Source organism: Halichoeres trimaculatus, unplaced genomic scaffold (genome assembly GCF_033239565.1).
Source record: "Halichoeres trimaculatus isolate MK-OKI-2021-1 unplaced genomic scaffold, fHalTri1.1 fHalTri1_scaffold_1, whole genome shotgun sequence".
In the NCBI taxonomy this organism is placed as follows: Eukaryota; Metazoa; Chordata; class Actinopteri; order Labriformes; family Labridae; genus Halichoeres; species Halichoeres trimaculatus.
The window spans coordinates 23,407,505-23,426,600 of record NW_027437179.1 but is presented as its reverse complement, the minus strand read 5'-3'; the positions used below and the strand labels follow the sequence as shown (position 1 = coordinate 23,426,600).

Genomic DNA, 19,096 nt, shown 5'->3' with positions numbered 1-19,096 from the left:
GGCAACGCCCTTTGGAGTATCTCGAAATTGCATTGGCTCTTATTGATTTTCGTCTAGTTTTAATTCATCAAACTTCCTGTCAATCATTGCAAATAAACCCCGCCCATCAACTGTCACTTCCGCTTGTGTTTCAGCTAGCTTGTCGTAGTAGAAACGTTTAGAAACCTGTCACGCTGTAAACTGGAGTTGCAAACCTGTCCCGCGCTGAACAGAAACGTGTTTTGGTTTTCCAGCGCCCAGGAGATGTTCTATAGCTACACCTCAACGAAAAACAACTAGACTTAGCTTCGTCTTCATGCATTTTTTAAGCTAATAGGGTAAGCTAACAGGTTCCGCTGTAGCACGTCACGAGGAACAACTGCACCGACACCAGGGAAGACTTCTGTTTACATGCTGAAGTGACGCTAAAGTCCTGTTTGATACTACCCTTGCTTTTATGTTGCATAAGAAGTAAAACAACTTTATTCTGAAAGTCTTGTAAATCATATGAGTGGGTGGAAGCGACCGGAAAAAAATAATGGACTAATATAAACGCCATGTTTGTGTCAATGCTGAGATCAAGGTTCACTTCAGAGTAGAAACAATCCGAAAGTCAGTTAACTTTACATTCAAACGGATGTCAGTATGTCAGAGTCTGTTGACAATCGCACGAAAACTTTAAATTTCAACGTCGGGGTGCTTGGGCATGTCGACAGCGGGAAGACATCACTTGCCAGGGCGCTGAGCAGCACCGCGTCCACAGCCGCCTTTGACAAGAACCCACAGTCCCGAGAGCGAGGCATCACGCTGGATCTTGGCTTCTCCTCTTTCACGGTGGATCTTCCTGATCATCTGCGGGGCAGCGAAGCCAAGCAGCCGTATGACAGCCTGCAGTTCACTCTGGTGGATTGTCCTGGGCACGCCTCTCTTATTCGGACAATCATCGGGGGTGAGCTTCTTATTGAATTTTGGTGCTAGATCTTGCTCAGATTACACTTAAAGACACAACAAAGTGTACTGTAACTTACTTTATTGTTTGAAGAATTGCCGATTGCCACCATTTCAGTTTTTCCCCTTTTGCATAGATACATGATTTTTGTGATAAAAAGTTCTTATTATAGTGTTTACATTATGTCACGGACAAACCTGACTGCCCCAGACGTGGATAGGGAGAGTATTGCCTGTGCTATGAGTTCTGTTACTGTGCAAATTTAGTTCTATCCAGCAGATGGCGCCTTACCTCCAGAAGCAGTCAAACAGGCCTTTTTAGACTTGGTCGAATTGGGGTTTGAGAGGAAACATCTTTAGATTTGCTGCTCCACAGAGCAGACAGAAACTTTCTCTTTGTTGTCACGTCATTAACAGTCAGGACCAAAGGGCGTGATGGATGCAGATTTCTGTAAAATCTCTGTCAGTAAGGCTGGAAGCATTTAATTTTTGTGTACTGCTGTGTCATATCGTATCATACAAAATAAAAGCTTATGTGCCAGTGGGGTGTCACATACCGTAGATTATGGAGGAAGTAAAGTATTGGGATTGAGTTATGTATTAAACTTCCTCTCCTGTCCCAAGTGTGTAGCGCACAGGAAAGAAAGGGAGCCAAATAGAAGGAGAGAAAGTGGGGAATACAGGAAAGAGAGACTGCCAAGGTCAGGAGAGAAAAGAGGGAGAGGAAAGACAACCAAGTGAGCTGCAGCTCTAGTTTCAACCCTCCAGCTCTCTTCTCTCTTACACCCCCCCCCCCCCCCCCCCCCATTTCATGTCTTGTTCAACTGTTATTTTTGGGTGTCTGGGTCTGTTCCTGTTTGCTGCTGTCAGCTTCATGTTTTTCAGCACAATGTTTTGGTTCTGTCAAACCTTGATGCCTTTTTTATTACAACAATGTCTGACATGTATTTTTCTTTCTTTTTCAGGTGCCCAAATCATTGACCTTATGATGCTGGTCGTGGATGTGGTGAAGGGGGTGCAGACTCAGACTGCAGAATGTTTGCTGATAGGAGAGCTGACCTGTCCTCGAATGGTGGTGGTCCTCAACAAAATTGACCTGCTCCCACCAAACAAGAGGCAGGGAGCTATTGAGAAGATGACCAAAAGAATGCACAAAACCCTGGAGAACACCAGGTCAGAATTTTACAGAGAGTTAGTGGCGTCTTACAAATGACCTAGACAGCTTAGTGTTTTGGGGAGTCCTGTTCAGACTTTCCTACTTTTCAGTAGCCCAGAACGGACTAATTGCCAAACTTCTAATTGTACTCAGTATTCACCTTTCTCTTTCCTCTCAAAAAGTCTCTCTGTCTGACTTTCTTGATTTTTATTGTCACTCAATTTAGCATGAGCTAATATGACAGCTTTTCTCTCTTCCAGATTCAAGGACTGTCCTGTGATTTCTGTGGCAGCAAAGCCTGGGGGCCCTGAGGCTCCTGACACAGAGGAGCCACATGGGGTGCCAGAGTTAATAGAGGTAAAGTCCAGGAACACATCAGCACATTAGCTCTCAACTATGAAAAAACATTTTGTAAGTCAAGTCAAGTTCTCAGATGTGTGAACACATAGATTAGAAACAAACTACAGATCATTCTTTGTTCATGTACAAAGTATATTATTATTTCTGTCTATGCTGTACTTTGAGGGCTACATAAATCATTTTCATTATGATGACTTCTTAAAATTCACCAATTTAAGAAATTCATATAGACAGAGAAGACATTTTTCAAAATATAGATTAAATCTTTGATGAATTATTATTTTAGCATTTTGTTCTTTAGATTTTTGATGATCTCTTGTCATAAAGACAAATAATGATGTGTCTGCAAATAAGGAACTAGCTGATGTTTTTGTCCCTTTGTCTCTACTCACAGCAGGCTCTAATAAATTCAAACCCTTTTTAAATTGAGATTAAATTTAAGTGCTGTATTTCAGCTCTATTGTCACTAAACCTTTTACCTGGCCCGAACCTGGTAAAAGTGTAATATTGGTGTCTAGTGGGAGTTTGCACAGTGTTATTGTGTTGCAGAAGCATGACATATAGAGATGTTTTACACAGACCCTGTTTAGCCTCTGTTACACCTCTTCTTCTGCTGCTCATGACTGCTCAATGGGAAAAATGACTTTGTCTATCATGAAGCCTCCATAAAATTTTCATTTTTGGCAGAGCTCAAACTGGTGTGACAGCCTTGTTGCCAAGAGGAAATGTATTGGGGTTTTAAATCAAGTGGTGGTGGTTCACTACAGATTCACTACAGACTCCAGATAGTTTTTCTATCCTGCAGTGTTTGGAAAGACAGTGTTTCCTATTTGTTACTTTTCAATTTTGTCAATACGCCGTCTTGTACCTAAGCAAATACTTATGTTGTGATCGTCTGTTTGCAGCTTCTGAAGAAACAGACGTACCTCCCTAAGAGAGACCCTGGAGGGGATCTCCTAATGGCTGTGGACCATTGCTTCTCCATTCGTGGTCAAGGGACAGTCATGACTGGAACCATACTGCAGGGCTCGTTGGCCATCAACGACACAGTGGAAATCCCAGCACTAAAAGTACGCTTCAAAACAACAAGCATCAATGATGAATCTCAGATATTTACAAGCCAGCAACATACCAGAGTGCAGGAAATTCTTCTGTGGAGACCGCAGTGTTTAGGGAGTTCAGAAGTTGAGAGAAAGTGGGCAGACAGAGGGAGGGACAGCCGGGCGGGTTCAGAGGATGTGTTGGGTTAATGTGAGGGATGGATGAGAGGTTGGGGGTTGGCTGGCAGAGCTGAGGTTGGGTAATCTGGACCAGATGCACATTTCCAACCAGGCTCAGCAGGTTTTGTTGTGCAGTTGTCTCATTCCCCTCTTGGTGGCAGCAAATGGCTAAGTTAGCAAACATTTGTTACAGCTACTTAATCTTAACCTCAACTGCTAATTTGGTAAGTGCTTGATTTAAAAACAAGGAGAAAAGTCAGAAAATCTGAGGTATAACATATTCCTTGTAAGACTGTTAATCAGGTAGATAAATAGATTTGTGCATTTGGGATTTGTTCTTAGATGTAAAGTCGAAACAAAACTCACAGGGTTGTCATGAACATGAAGTAAAACTTCAAGTAACATTCCTTAGCTTCCCAAGCAAACTGCTCAAAAAAATGTGCTTCTATCATAAGGCGTTTACCCATATTTAAGGGTATTTGACAAACAAGAATAATCTCCCTCCACTGTTGATGAAAAAGTTCATTTTTTATTTTGTGTAAATGACCTTTATTTTTCTGTTATGAATTATATTGAAACTGAGCTTCAACCATTTATAGTAATTAATAAATGTCTGTTAAATGCTTCAAAGAAACACTGTGAACTCTCAAATCAATTACAGTCACATGCTTTGGTCTCTCCTAGCTTGCTTTTCATTCCTTTTAAATGAAAATGCATACATATTAGATTTCTGTAGCCTTTTATTTATTGTATCTCTATGCTTTCTGACATTAGGTGACCAAAAAGGTCAAATCAGTGCAGATGTTTCGGAAGCCAGTGTCTGGAGCGATGCAGGGAGACCGCGTGGGTGTGTGTGTGACACAGTTTGACCCCAAACTCTTGGAGCGAGGTGTAGTGTGCACCCCAGGGTCCCTGCGCACCCTCTATGCTGCTGTCATCTCTGTGAGGAAGATCAGTTACTTCAGAGGCTCCCTCTCCACCAGAGCCAAGTTCCACATCACAGTAGGTCATGAGACTGTCATGGCAAAAGTGACTTTTTTTGGCCTGCCACCTTTAGATGCCTCAAACCCTCAAACGCCTCCATCGGAGCCCTGCTCACTGGACACACCGTTCACTTTTGACAAAGAGTACTATTACCAGGATGAGTACGTCAGTGGTCAGGGAGAAGGAAGTTCAGGACCTGACCCAGAGCAGTGGGCCTTGCTGGACTTTGAGCGACCGGTCACATGCCCCTCTCTCTGCCTGGTGATTGGTTCCAAGCTGGACACAGACATCCATGCTAATGCATGCCGGTTAGCCTTCCAAGGTTTCCTGCTACAGGGCTTTGAAGATAAAGCCTACGCTGAAGCTTCCCTGCCTCGTCTGCGCATCTACAAGACCAAACACAAAGAAGGACAGGTGGAAAGGGTGAGTGGACACACAGTGTATTTAAGGCTTTGTTTTCAGACTACTGTTTTTTGTCTTTAATCTGAAGTGTTCTGCTTGCACCTTTGCCCTCGCTATCACTTTGTGCTCCTGCTGGCTCTGCTGCTTCGTTGGATGTTTCTCATTGCTGGCGGCACTGGAGCGTGCCTTCCAGACAGAGCCCCTATTGTATATTTATAAACAGACACGTACGCACAAACAAGCATGCATGTGCAGCCCTGGTGTGTCGTCTTTGAGGCTTGGGTGGGTATGCATGCCTTTGCATTTGCTGTGACACTGGGGTGTGTGTGGGTGGCCGCCTGACGCCACGAGCGTAGTCTAGCTGTCAGACGCTGACACTGTTTGGACACACATGAGTGGCACAGGAATATCCACATGACTACAGGAGTTCACCTGACTTTTACCTCGCTTCTCTCTACCTCAGCATCTTCTTCCCTCTCTCACATGTTGTTTAAAATTTTTGTTACGGTGTGATTGCTCATGCTCTGTCTGTCACAGAACTACACTGATCTGTATCTCATCTTATCTGTTTTAATAGTTTTCTTTCTGACTTCAGCTCCACTCATCTAAAGATGCTTGGTTTCTTGCCATTCTCTGCTTTACACCTGAGTTTTTCTGTTTTCATCCTTCAACAGGGTCACAGTCAGGTCAAAGATCAAGTGTGTGAACTAAGTTTTCTGCTGTTAGCACCTTAAGCTGTTGACAGCTCCAGTTACTGGTTCAAGATCTGACGAGAGGTCAGACCAGGGTCATGTGGCATTAGCATTTGTCCCTCATATGTGTCCCAGAGTGTGGCAGTTGGGCTTAAGAAAATTCCTTTTTTGCAAAAGAACACATTGCTGGCATTTTTGAGATATGACGGCCTCATCCAGTCACAATTCATATGGTCTGCTGGACGTGTACAGCAAGTGTGTTTTTTTTATCAGCGCATCAGTCACGCTTGAGGGACATAAGGGTCAAATGTTCAAGAATGAATGAGGGTGAGGCAGAAAGAGGGAGGAAGAGCTGACAGTGGGGGGGTTAGTTGGAGACAGAGCGGTGCCCTCCTGTGATCAGATTAGTGTCAGTTAAGATCGACTTAGTGATTGGTGATAAGACAAAAATACAAACAAATATAACATAGAATGTGCACGAGGACGTAGGAAAGAGCAAGACAGCCAGGCAGGGAGCCTCAAGCACTCTGCTGGTGGCAAGTGGGAAAGCTCATGGAGGGCAAAGGATGAAGAACAGGCTCTTTTTCCTCCTCATCCAACAAGAATGAGGAGGAAAGGATTGAGAAAGTCAAATCTGATGCAGATTCTGGTGTAAAATACATTACTTACCATATGCTCATTTTGCCCCATCCTATTCCTGTTTCAGGTGACTGATGATTACACTCTGATTGGACGCAACCTGTTCAAGAAGGAGACCAACCTCCAGCTGTTTGTGGGGTTGAAGGTCAAGCTGTCCACGGGAGAGACTGGCATCATTGAGGGTGGATTTGGACAAAGTGGGAAGTTCAAGATTCGAATACCAGGTAAGGATTACCAGAGGTGAGGAGTAGTAACTGTTAGAGCTGATTTCCCCTGTTTAACCTGGCCATCATTTTCCTCATGCTGCAACGGGGCCTAAATGAGCCTCCTCCTTCATCTTTTTTGGGGGAATTTGGGGCTCCTTGGACGGTTTTTAGGATGCGGTAAGAGCGGTAGGCCGAACATCCTGATCCACATTCCCATGATTCCTCCAGGGATCGACTGTGTTCCGGGGGAAGTCTGTTCATGTTTGTTTTACCTTCTGTTGCTCCAAACCCACTGCTCCTCACCGGGAGGGAAGAGAAAACAAAAACATTTAGAAAGAGAACCTCACCTACATCCTCTTAACTGCCTCACACTTGCATATCCCAAAACGCCTCAGACACACTTAAACACACACATCTTCATGCATGAACATAAAGCGCACATGCTATGGTGTTCATGTGAGACTCCCTGTGGGCATTGGGGCAAAGATGGCGCTATTCAACAGATAAAACGTAGGTCGAATAAAGGATAAGACAGTATATATGAATGGAGGCTTTTTCAGAACCATCGATACAGTTGTATCGATGACAGGGTAAGTTTAGGTGTGTCTGTTCTTGAGTGTTGACCTTTAAACTTTAAGATCCTTTTATCTTTTTTCACTGCAACTTTACCTCTGAGTGATGATAAATGTTATAAAACTCTAAAGCTGCTCTGTAGTAACTCACTGTGAGAGACTACAGTGAGAATACTGTTTGGATACTGATTTGATGGTGACTTCACAACTTGATCACCAGCTTTCTTGGATATTCTCTTTCCTTAAATATGTTGAATCTTTTTTTATCTCTTACCTAAACTTTCCCTGTCTGTATCTTATGTATAATAGATAAGAGGATCTTCTTTCTTCAGACTTAACTGGTGTCGTCGCTCTTCTGTTGTTTATACATTGGCTAACCTGTGTTTATCAAGGGTTGCAACCAGTTATTTTTCAACATCTGCTGCCAACTGTTTGCTATATTTTACATATGCGTGCTCTTCATTGAATATCAAAAACTGTCCACGTTGTTCCTCGTAAAGCTTGAATAAATCTCATGAAGCTCAGCAGTATAAGGGATATTTGTATAGCTTGATTGCAGGCAGAGTCCTGAAAACATCAGTCACAAGCTTAACTCTTGACCTTGTCTCTTTAAGGCATGTTGAACCAATTCTCCTTGCATCTTTTGTAAGCAAACACTTGAACTTGCATTGCTTCTACAAGACAAGTTTGATAACTTTGCCTAATAGCATCACATGTATTCATGAAAAACATTTTTGTGTTATCTAACACTTGCTCTGTGACAGTTTTGAACATTTTCTGATGAAGATCCTTGATGCATTTCCTGTACCTGGAGTGATTCATTGGCTTTTTAAGTCTGTGTGTTTGCTACAGAACATATTTTCTATATCTTGTGAGGAGACAAACGTGTAAAACTGCATCCCAATGTGTCACTTGGATATGAACATAAATCATTTACGTTTCCGCATTTTTTTTATGCCAGTAAACAGGCATACTCGACTGATCCCAGATAACAAGAGATTTCTGGCTATGCTGCGACCATTATAACCCTCACATTGCCATAACGATAAGAAGAAGAATGCTGGCGCCGCTATGTTTGCGAGGTCAGACGGCCTGTGTGAAAAGAAATGAACCCAGAACATTTCTTACCCTGCAAAGTGGCAAACATTTTCTATCAAGAGAACATGTGCGAGCAGAAAGAGCAGGGGGGTAGATATGATGGCAGAGAAGAATTTTCAGAGCGTGCAAGAGGAGCATCAAACAGCAGCTCAGTGATCACTGGCAGCTCAAGTTCGAGGAGCGAGATCTGTTTCTCCGGATATTTTCATCAGTTACATCAGGAGGATGAAAGCGTCAGTTGATCTTGAGGTCAGCACACCGAACAGGCTCCAGCACCATCTGCACACATAACAGGGGAGAATAGATCTTTATCAAGCATCAGATATACCTACACTAACATGATAAGGCTGACCTGAGTACAGAGCGTAGCGTAGGACGTTATGTAGTATGATCTTGATTATTTAACTAAGGGGACCCAGGTCTGAAATGTAATCTTGATTGTTGTGTTTGAATAACAGACGATTTATCCTCTCACTTTTTTATTCAGAGGGCCTTTTCCCTGAAACCAAGCAGCTGTTGTCCTCCACCTCTAAGAAGAAAGGGAAGGGTGGAGGAAAAGGTGGAAACGAAGAGGAGCCCAAAACTGAGTCCCAGCCTGTTAGCATTATTTTGCATTTCAAGCGGTATGTCTTTGATCCTCACAAAAAGATGGTTCAATCTTGACCTGTGGCATTCACGCTCCAGTCTGGAACCATGTCACAAAGTTTCAGAAAGGTGGGGTGTGAAGCAGACAAATCCTGTGGAGGTACAAGCTTCTTGTCAGGGGTGAGGTTGCTTTCTCATCAGCCTCTTCTTCTGAGGATGGAGACTGTCTGCTGCAGTACACTGATTGTGGAATGCTGAATGCAAACCAAACAATGAACGTTTTATCCTCCTTTATGGAGATAAACTTAATCCAGTTTGCTCCATTACAAGCGGCTCTTCTGTTCCTCATTTGAGCTGTCCTAAAAAAAATCAATACTTTTATTTCTCTTTACTTTGAATCAATTCATTGGACATGCAGAAAAGTTTTGTTTCTCTGTGATTTAATGCAGCATCCAACATAAGTTACAATGATAGAACTACTGAGCTCAGACTTTTGTACTTACTCCCTGCATTTTTCTCTAGCTGGTACAAAGGCTGGGTAATTTTCTGTGATAGATTTATCAGCCATTAATGTGTGAATCCAAATTAATGCTTTCATTCTTCCATCTATGCATAATAATTTCTTATCATGGCAGTTAGGGGAGCTACTTGATGAACCTAAGGATGCTTAACTTCAATTGAGTACTTATGTTTTCAGAGAGACAAATAAACAAACCTTTCCTGAAACTCTGTTTCTGACTTTTGCTTTGTGTGATCTTTATCTGGTATATCTTTATACCGTAAGATATTAATGGATAAACACAGAGTTGTTTTTGGAGGCAAATATGAATGTAACTTGTATGCATGTACGTGTATTTTCCTGTCCATCAGACGTCACTACATTTGAAGAGCCTTAAAATAAAATTATTACCGCGGTAGATATCATTTTCTAAAGAATCAATACAAAATCATTTCAGGATGAAGCTTGTTCTTCACACTAATACAAGTAAAATATTAATATGTTGAAAAAGGATGTAAAAGTGTGAAGTACTCTTTTGATCCTGACTTATTTTAATCATACAGTAATTTACAGCTGTAGAGCCTGGACATGTGTGTCCTAATGTGTCTTTAAGCATCTCTCTGTGTTTGTCCTGTCACAGCTGTGTTGTGGGGCGGGGCACTTGGAGCTGTGGCTCACCATAAAGCAGATGATGTCAGCAAACTGTCCCTGTGAGCAGCAACTCTATCTCAGCAGGAATCTGTGGAAATGAGAGAGAGAAAGAGAGGGGAAGGGAGGAGCAGGAGGGGACACTGGGAGGATTGTTCCTCTGAGTGACAGTCCTTTTAGTCTTATCTCCCCTGGTTCCTTATAGAAAACCAGACAGGAAAAGAAAAAAGAATCAAATCTGTCGCTTTGTTCTCCTGTCTCTCCAATTTCTCCTCCATGCTCCACCCTGCCTTTCATTTGCAGCCTATTTAAATTTCTTCATTAGGAATCTCTTTCTCTGTCTATTACGCTTTTGTATCTCCCAATTAGATGGATTTGAAGCACATTTTAGGTTTCTAAATATTGACCTTGATGACAGATTTTCACACATGTACACAACAGGACTGCACAATAGAAAAAAATACTACATTTTGTGTCATCTGTACTTCACATTTCCTAAATTTAAGAGCCATCATTTCACTTTTACACATTCCCTATTCTAAACCAAAACAAACTCCCACCCTCCACAAAAAAAAGGACCACTTCATTTTTGGTTGGCTTGAATCTTAAAAAGTGATCAGTCATCCATCTAATTAATTTTTCTTTGTGATTGAAGTGTTATTAATGAAACCACAATGTACTGAGCAGTGTTAATGTAGACTATGACAAAGCACTGATAACTGTTGATGATACGTTGATTTCTGTAGGTATGAACACAAGACTCCATGTAAGTAACGTTGTCATTTAAACTGCAGCCTAGACCTTTAGCTTCTAGATAATTCTATACATGCCTAATTAGTGATTTACAAATGAATACATATTTAATAAATTACCTGAAGGCTGCTTTAGTTTTGCTTCAGACCTTGGTGAAAAACGATATCCTCCTATACTATAATAACAATAAACACTGAATCCATTTGGCAGCATGTTGTGTTTAGAAGATAATTAGTAACATCCGTCTTGTCTCGAGAAAGATCCCATTTCATTAATTCGTATGGAGGAGTGTTGGTGCAATGTGTTTCTATCTGTGTTTTAACATGCATGCTAATCCTGTTGTATGCGTATGCGTGGGTGAGTGTGCGTCTGTGTGTATGTGTGTGTGACACTGAGAGAACGTGTGTGAGTGTGAATGAAAGGCCCTGCCATCCCTGTCCAAGCTCAGGTGAGGAAGTTTTGGCTGGACTGTATAATCTGCTTTTAGAGCTGATTGTAGCAGGAGGAAACAGACAGACAGGCTATGGGAGGTCTGCTGGGAGTGTGTTCTCACCTCAGCTTACCATGTACAAAATCACAGCGCCAGGACACAGAAAAGTGATTGCACCTTGCTGTTTATTTTTTTTCCCCATTACTCGTATTTTTTCCTACAGTTTCCTGCTGCACTGTCTGCATTTCCTTTCTTAAGATCCCTCCTTTTCTTTCAAAGAGATAAACACAGCCCTGATGATTTCCCCTCTGTGCCCTTAGCCTCTTTTCTGCAACTCCTCGGTCAAGCAGGGGTCAAGGGTCAGCGTCTGAGCTCCTGAATGTTTATAGATGGGAACAGTCTGTGATGAGCAGTGATAAGAGGTGAAGAGAAAGAAAGAGAGGGAGGTGCGTGGAAGCTGTGGATTATTGACATGGAATAGGAGGAGGAGGGGGAGAAAAGGGTTGAAATGTGGTTCTAGGCAGAAGAGATTTAAAAGACTAATTAGCAGCTGTTTAAACGATAAATAGTTGAAACATTAATTAAGTTTAACCAGTGGGGAGGTGGTGAGGCTGCTGATGCTCTGAAATATATTCCTGGTTGACTGTTTTTTTCCTTTCTCTTTTGTCTGACGTTGCTTTCCTTTGCTTGAAAATCAGCTCCTGAGGTAGAAAAAAAAGATCTAAGATTTTTAAAATTAAATGGCTCCATTCAGATGTTGGGGTTTCTATGTAACTTATACAAATATAATTACATTTTTAACACTATAACCCTCCACTGATAAATATGTTTTCCGCTGCTGATGATTTGATGACACAAGCTGTAGGAGACAGCTTCACTGCAATGATGAGCAGACACACAGATAGAAATCTCCCTCAGCCCTCGCCTGCCAATATAATTAGCTCTGATTAAAACGGGCATCGTTTAATTAATACCACAGCAGCCTCTTTCAGGCAACTTCTCCATTTCCGGTGCTGCTTATCTCCCATCCCCCCATCAGCTGTGGAGATTCGTCTCCTGTTGTGTGAATCTCAGATACTGGCCTGTCTTCATCATTAACGTCACTACACAGAATATGGATTATTTTATAGCTATGAGTGATTAAACAACACTTCGGCTTCTCTTCAAGTTCCTAGACTGTGACAACATAAAACCACAAAAGTATAACTGTACCTGACTAATTATCGTTTGAGCTTATTAATATTTTCTTTTGTAACAGGTCTCAGTGGACAGCAACTCATCTTAAAATTTACTTAGGAGTGCATTCCAATGGTATACATTTGTTTAAAATAATGTCTTGCTATTATAATCAAAAAAGAAAAACATTGCTGATAGTCTTAGTTGTCTTTTTGAGCTATTTTCATTCAACAGGAACACATTTTAAATATTGTAAATAGTTGACATTTACCTTTTTTCTTTTTCCTGATAAACATTGCTCTATTTGCCTCTTGTTTATGTCTCCCATTGTGAAAAATATTCCTTGCTTGAAAAGCCATAAAATGCTGTTTCACAAAGGGTTCTGTGTAGTTTATCCAGGCCATATAGAGTGTAATCAAACTCCCTTAGAAAGTTGGAACAGTGGACTTACCTGCGACTAAAAAAACACGAGTGAGGTGGCTACACAGCAGGTCTATTAACATCTCTCTATGTGGCAAAGTCAGGTAGACAAAGGTGTTTTAAAAAACTCAAATTATGTAGCTTGAGTTTTTTTGTTGTTGTTGTTTTGGCAAAGCAAGTTAGTTGGTGCTTGGATTTTACTCCCTAAAAAGTAATATTTAGAGGTCAGGTTAATGTAGATGTATCTGCCCTTTAGAGGAGAATTTTGATGTTTGATGGTTTTTGATGCAGCTTTTTCTTTACAAGTACATAAAGCATCAGTTAGCATAACTTTAAAAGAACTTGTTAACTATCCTGTTCATCATTTCTTGTTTCTTGCAGTGTAATGTTTGAGTGGGAGACAGCTTCAAATTGATATCTTTTAATTTTGCATGCAGACATCATAAATCAAAGGGTATGTGCAGTTCATTTGCTTTGTTTCACTGTACAGTTTGTAATTTGTCTCTCATACTGAATTGTGAATCCAAACAGCAGAGTCCTTCTTTGTAAATGTATCGAAATTATCCTGATCTGTCCAAAATTTCTTGTTGCAGAGTTGCAGAGTTGAAACCCTCATATTATCGCTGACATGTCTTGAAAATTCTGCAGCAATTCTCTATTCCCCACTCATTGCTGATGTGTCCACAGAATTTTTGCATGGCATTAGAAAGTATGTCCTGGTGAAAAAAGCACTCACAAGACTTATAATTGTTTTGACATTTTTGCACATCTGTTCCTGACTCATTTATGTAAAGCAGTCTATTGATAAACAGTCTGCTTTGCACCCGACATCCTTTCATCTCCCTCCTCTCCACCTCAGGATGAGGATTCAGACAGTGAAAGGCCGCCAGGGGCTGATGGATGAAGAATAACAGTCAACCAGTACAGCTGAGCTCAGCAAAATCCAGTCTGTCAGGTCAGAGGTTACCTGCAGCATCACCTTGAAAAATGTCACACAATGTTTTGTGCTAATGTCCCATTGTCTCTGATTTGCCTCCACACACTGGGGCACGAAGATGACCGCACACAGTAACCGTAAAGGCAGTCTGTCAGGGTTGTGATGCTGAAATGACTCAGAGAAAAATATCAACAGAAGGGAGTCCACAGCAGGTCAAACCCACCTTTATAATCTCTGTCTTTACACCTTGTTAACATTTATTTTCTCTGTTGTTTTAAGATTGAGATTCATGTTCTGCAACTTTAAGTCTTTCGTTTTAGATCATGAATTGAAACACGTGTGTACTGTTTGCACTTATCCTGTCCATTAGCAATTAGACATTTATTACTTTAGGCTGACAAGAAACTTGACACAATGCAATGGTGATTTGTTGGAGGAATCATATCATGACATATAACTGTAGAATCACATTGTTTAATATGACTTCAAAATATCATGCTCAACGCATACATCTGGAAAGCTCACAAGGGAAAAATGAAAATGAAAAATCCCAGGAATTTTAAAGGGTGAACTGCACTGGTGAATGCTAAAGCTGAATTTTCAACTCCAACTTTATCCCAAATTGTTCCTTGGCAGCCCCTTAGAAAACTATCTGCAAAAAATGTTAGGGTGAGTCAATATGAAAACACATCTATCACAAGTGGGTGGAGCTTGACATTCAAATCATGTGACCAGTGGGTGGAGCAACCAGTAGCTGGACAACTGGAAAGGAGTGCCATCTCAATAATGAGAAAAGCAAAGATGTCTCCATGTTTATGTACGTAGCACTGATATGAATCCAAAACTGTCATCATGGCTCGGGTGCTCTGTCTGGCATAATATTATAAACCTTTAAACTTGACTTTTGCAGAGGAAGACCTCCTGAAAATTTCCAGAAATGTATCCAACACAATCTGAGGACCCATTTACTCATTGTCTACCTGTTTTGTAGCCTCTGTGACTGAACCACTAGAGGATGGTGCTCGTATCCTAACGGAAACTACCATTTTGTAATAGTATTTATGTTTTGTAATTTGTGTCATGTAGGCTTTTAGTTCTGTGATAAGCCTTTAACTTTTATGGTTTTGAGTTTGAGGTCCTGTGCAGTCATGAAAATGTTCCCACTAATTATGTTAGACCGACATAGTAATGAATCTGAAGGAAAGGCCCGAAGCTCTTCCCTTCTCAGCATTGTGTTACTGCTGAGGGACTGCAGGGCTGTAGGGAGGAACATCTAAGACTGGGGGTCCAGTCTGACTAAAATCTCTGCTAGTAGGGTCATGTGATGTTTAGGGTCATGTGAAAAGTCACTTCCACTCTGGATAACCTTGCAAAAGATGTCAAAAGGATGTCAACTATTCTTGGATTTTCATGCTTGTTATACAATTTAATCAAATGTCTTCTGGGAGCCTCAGGGAGTCTATTTAGCTCAATAAAACCCAGAGGTAGATGTTCTGTTTAGATTAGTCCCCAAACATGGCGGTTATAAACAAAGAAATTTGTCCCAACTCTTCCCTTGTGGGTCAAGCAGTTTGTGGTCCGGCATTTATATACACACACACATATATATGTAAATATAAAAATGACAAAAACTCATAAAATGTTGAAACCAAACCACTGTTAATTACCTTTAATGAAATTTTTGATAGTGAATTTGAAACATAGAACTACAGGGACAACAAAACACTATAAAAGTGTGTAATACCTGTGAAACCATGTCCTCACTCTTTGTGTTACTTTGCAACAGGTTTCTAGAAGTCCTGATTGGACTCTGTCTTTTTCTTCCTCTGTTTTGGTGGTATCACAAACTTAGCTCATTTGCTAACACTTGATTCTAAAACAGCAATGAAAGTAAACCAGAAAACTTCAGCTTTAGGCCAGAAAACCAAAACATAAGCAGCAAGAGTTTCTCAGGAATGCAAAAACGAGTGTTAATTCCTGGTGATTTTTTCATTGTTTGCCTCAGAATTATGCATTTAATAGACCCTTGGTGACTATAAAAAGACAGCTTCATGAGTTTAAAAACACTTATTCCTAATAGACCAGCTTGCTGGACTGTCATGGGGACTGGACAGGATTTTTGTCTTGTAATGTTGTGGCTAATAGGGAAAGTGGGGCGATTGCACTGCCATAAAGAGATTTAAGTGCCCCAAAAAAACGTAATGTACGCAAGAAACTCAGGACTTCAGATTTACCACAAGTGTTTTTTTAATGAATGGAGAGAAAGTTTTACAGAGTTTGAGGAACTTCATGCAGTAATATACTGAAATACCACTTAAAGCCCTCAAAAATGCATTTTTAAGTGAATGTAATGTTATCAGATTAAAAGATATTTATTATGCCCTGAAGTCTTTGCTGTGTGTACGCAGAGTTAGCAGAAGACTGTCAGGCAGAGACATTGGGGCCCTGGTGTCTTCATGGGGACCCAAACATGGTTTTGGTGCAGTCGGGTACCAATCTGAAAGCTCCAACACTGTCAAGCTGACCCAAACATCGCCTGATGGGGCTTTTAGAAGACCCAAGTGAGTGACAGAGGTTTAGAGGAGATCTGACACTGCAGCCTGTGGTGCTGCTGTTTATGTATGTATGCTCGCCCTCCAAAAACTGTGTTTATAAAAACAGTGGCCCACTGCCCATCAGATAGGAGCGCAGAGGCTGGGACAGGGGCAGGTCCTCTGAGAGATCCTAAAGGAGACAAAAAGTCAGGAAGAGACAGAGAAGGACAGGAAAACAAGACAAACTGAACATGTTAAAACAAGGCAGGGGATGTTTTAGGGTAATCGGCATTTGATGCAAATGTGGTCTCAGGAACCTTCCAAATCAGTTTACACAAAAGCCTCTTCATGTCTCTCTGGCTTTTCGTTCTCTGTTCACCATTCCACTGTCTTTCCAAATGTTTTTCCTAAACTCTAAAAAAAAGTACTTTCCCTAACTCTCTAATCCCCCACTGCCTGTAATTTGATTTCTTCCTTTAGTTTTGCCCCTTTGGTCGTCTTCTTCCTTAATTAGCTCATATCCCTCTGGTTTGCTGGATTTAGGGTGTTGACATGCACTCAGACTCAAATCCAACATTTATATATTGCCCTCCAGATGACTAATGTTTCTTACAAGGGGTCTGAATTAAATATTTGAGCTTTCCCAGTTATCAGTTGTTTCTGTTTGATGTGAGAGTTGAAAACCTTTTAGTGGCTAATCTAAAGGTTTTATTTCTATATTTCAATCTTTCATGCAAACCTGCTCAAGAAACTTTTTTCTTATACTGCATAAATTACTTTGCTGTTGGTGACACATTACAGTAACATACTGTGTTTGGTACTGTTCACTTTTATGCTGCAACAATTTCACCCCAACTTTTGTTTGTTTTTCCTTGTCCTTGATCATTTTCGTGCTATCACACAAAAACAGAAAAAAAATCTTATTAGAGTTCACATTTCAAACGTTTAAATTGTTTTACACAGCTTTCATTAATTTCTCTAATAACCCCCTGAGGCGGCTGAAGACTGTTTACTGTCTCTGATTTGCAGTCCTGTAGCTTTTACTTTAAGCGTTAATTAACCTTCAAATGGAGAAATTACAGCAGACACACAAGAATGCACGCACACACTCCACGGTTACAGACTTAAATAACGAAAAAGAGTTCCTCCTTTTTTTCATCTTTGATCTCCCTTTCTGCTTCTTCCTCTACACAAGTGCATTTACTCCAGACTTACAACATGCACATCGACATTTTTCTCTCCTTGTCTCCCCATCGCTTCTTTTGTGCACCACAGTGTGTCTCAATCTCAGCCTTTGGATTCTTTTAACTTTTGTCAGCGCTGAAATAACATGAAACAGTTTCAAAGACAACACATATCTGTTTTCTGCTCAGAAACTAGTCTTACCCCGCTTTTTGCTCTGTGTTCAGTTCCTTTTCTTCCTTTATGTCATCATCATGGTTTCTGTTTTTGTCCTCTTCTTGCACAGCTGGTAAATCATTCCATTATTTTGACACAGGCTTTCATTTGATTCATTCCAATTAAAGGAGCTCATTCATATGAAGATGGGTCACTGATAGTGATTTCCTCCCCTAGCAATAATCACTAACCTTCCACGGCAACTCTTAATTAGAAACTAGCTTGATTGACACTGACTATACATTTTACACCGACTGCTTCACACATGCACAGTATATAAGCATTCTACAGCATAATACAGTCCGTCTTTGACTTTTATAATTAATGATATTAGTACAATTAGTATTCTTTTCCTACCTCGTCTTTATCTGATCCTGCCTCATGATGTCAGCTATATAATATCTTCATTCATGCTGTGTGGACTGATCCCACAGATTCCCACCAGCTTGTCTCACCTCTTTTCACTGCTTTTGAATACTAAGCATCAGGTGTGTGTACATTACATAAATGTGGGGAGGCACAGGACAAAATGCAAACAACAGAGGAGCAGAGGTCATTAATGGGCAAAAGAGAATAGCAGATTCAGTGGTTATATTTCCTCCTGTTTTGACCCCAAGTAAAAGCACAAGACCAGCTGATAACAGTGAAATAAAGCAGCGATGACAAGAACACAGGTTTCAACATTAACAGTGCCATAATGTTTCATTTCAATTTAAAATAGAAGTGGTTAAATGATGAATAAAAAGTCTGAATATGAGTCTATTTTCCTTCACTTTACGCAGTAACTTGTGACTTTTCTGTCTGGTTTAGCCTCCTGTCACAGAGTGTTTAGACCAAGCTTTGATTTATAAACAGAAAAATAGACACCTGAATACCAGTTAAATATACAAAATAGTAATATACACAAGATATTTTTTTTAATGCACCAGCATATTTTTTGTCAGAATACTCCCCTAAACTTTTTTAAACCTCACATTCTAGTTGTGGATCATGTCGTCTAAAAGGTTTTGTGATTAGGTAAAGCTTTTCATGTTTGTCTAATCTGGAAAACGATTAAAGATGACACAGCTTCATTGTTAAAATCTGGAGTTGGATCAACTGACATGCTCTGGAAACATAAACATCAGATTTTAAAAAATTCTTAAAGAGGTTTGAATTTAATCCACAAGAAATACAAAAAAGTGTCCATAGCTCTTCAATTAAAAAAAAAACAAAAAACAGTGGAGTTAGGAGTGGGGTTAGGATTTTACAGAACACAACTTCATAAAGCAAACTAATCATAAAGGTGTAACTTCCTATTACCTGGTATTTGTTAGAAATGATGTTTGTTAAATCTCCCAGCTTCTCTGCACAGACAAAAAGAAACAGACACAAGCCTCCGTGTGAATACACTTCATACATTCAGCTGTTTTTATGACCTGTGGTTTCACCCGCCCTGATAACAGCAGGTCCATCTGTGA

General features: G+C 40.5%; 1 protein-coding gene across 1 annotated transcript; it reads left to right on the top strand.

The window, feature by feature from the left end:
* Nucleotides 1-117: 117 nt before the first annotated feature.
* On the top strand, nt 118-9,567 carry eefsec (eukaryotic elongation factor, selenocysteine-tRNA-specific). Its single transcript, XM_074666323.1, has 7 exons — nt 118-928; nt 1,893-2,100; nt 2,344-2,440; nt 3,349-3,513; nt 4,438-5,070; nt 6,448-6,604; nt 8,744-9,567. The coding sequence occupies exons 1-7, from the start codon at nt 625-627 to the stop codon at nt 8,917-8,919; spliced, it is 1,740 nt and encodes a 579-aa protein (XP_074522424.1). The 5' UTR covers nt 118-624; the 3' UTR covers nt 8,920-9,567.
* The last annotated feature ends 9,529 nt before the right edge of the window (nt 9,568-19,096 follow it).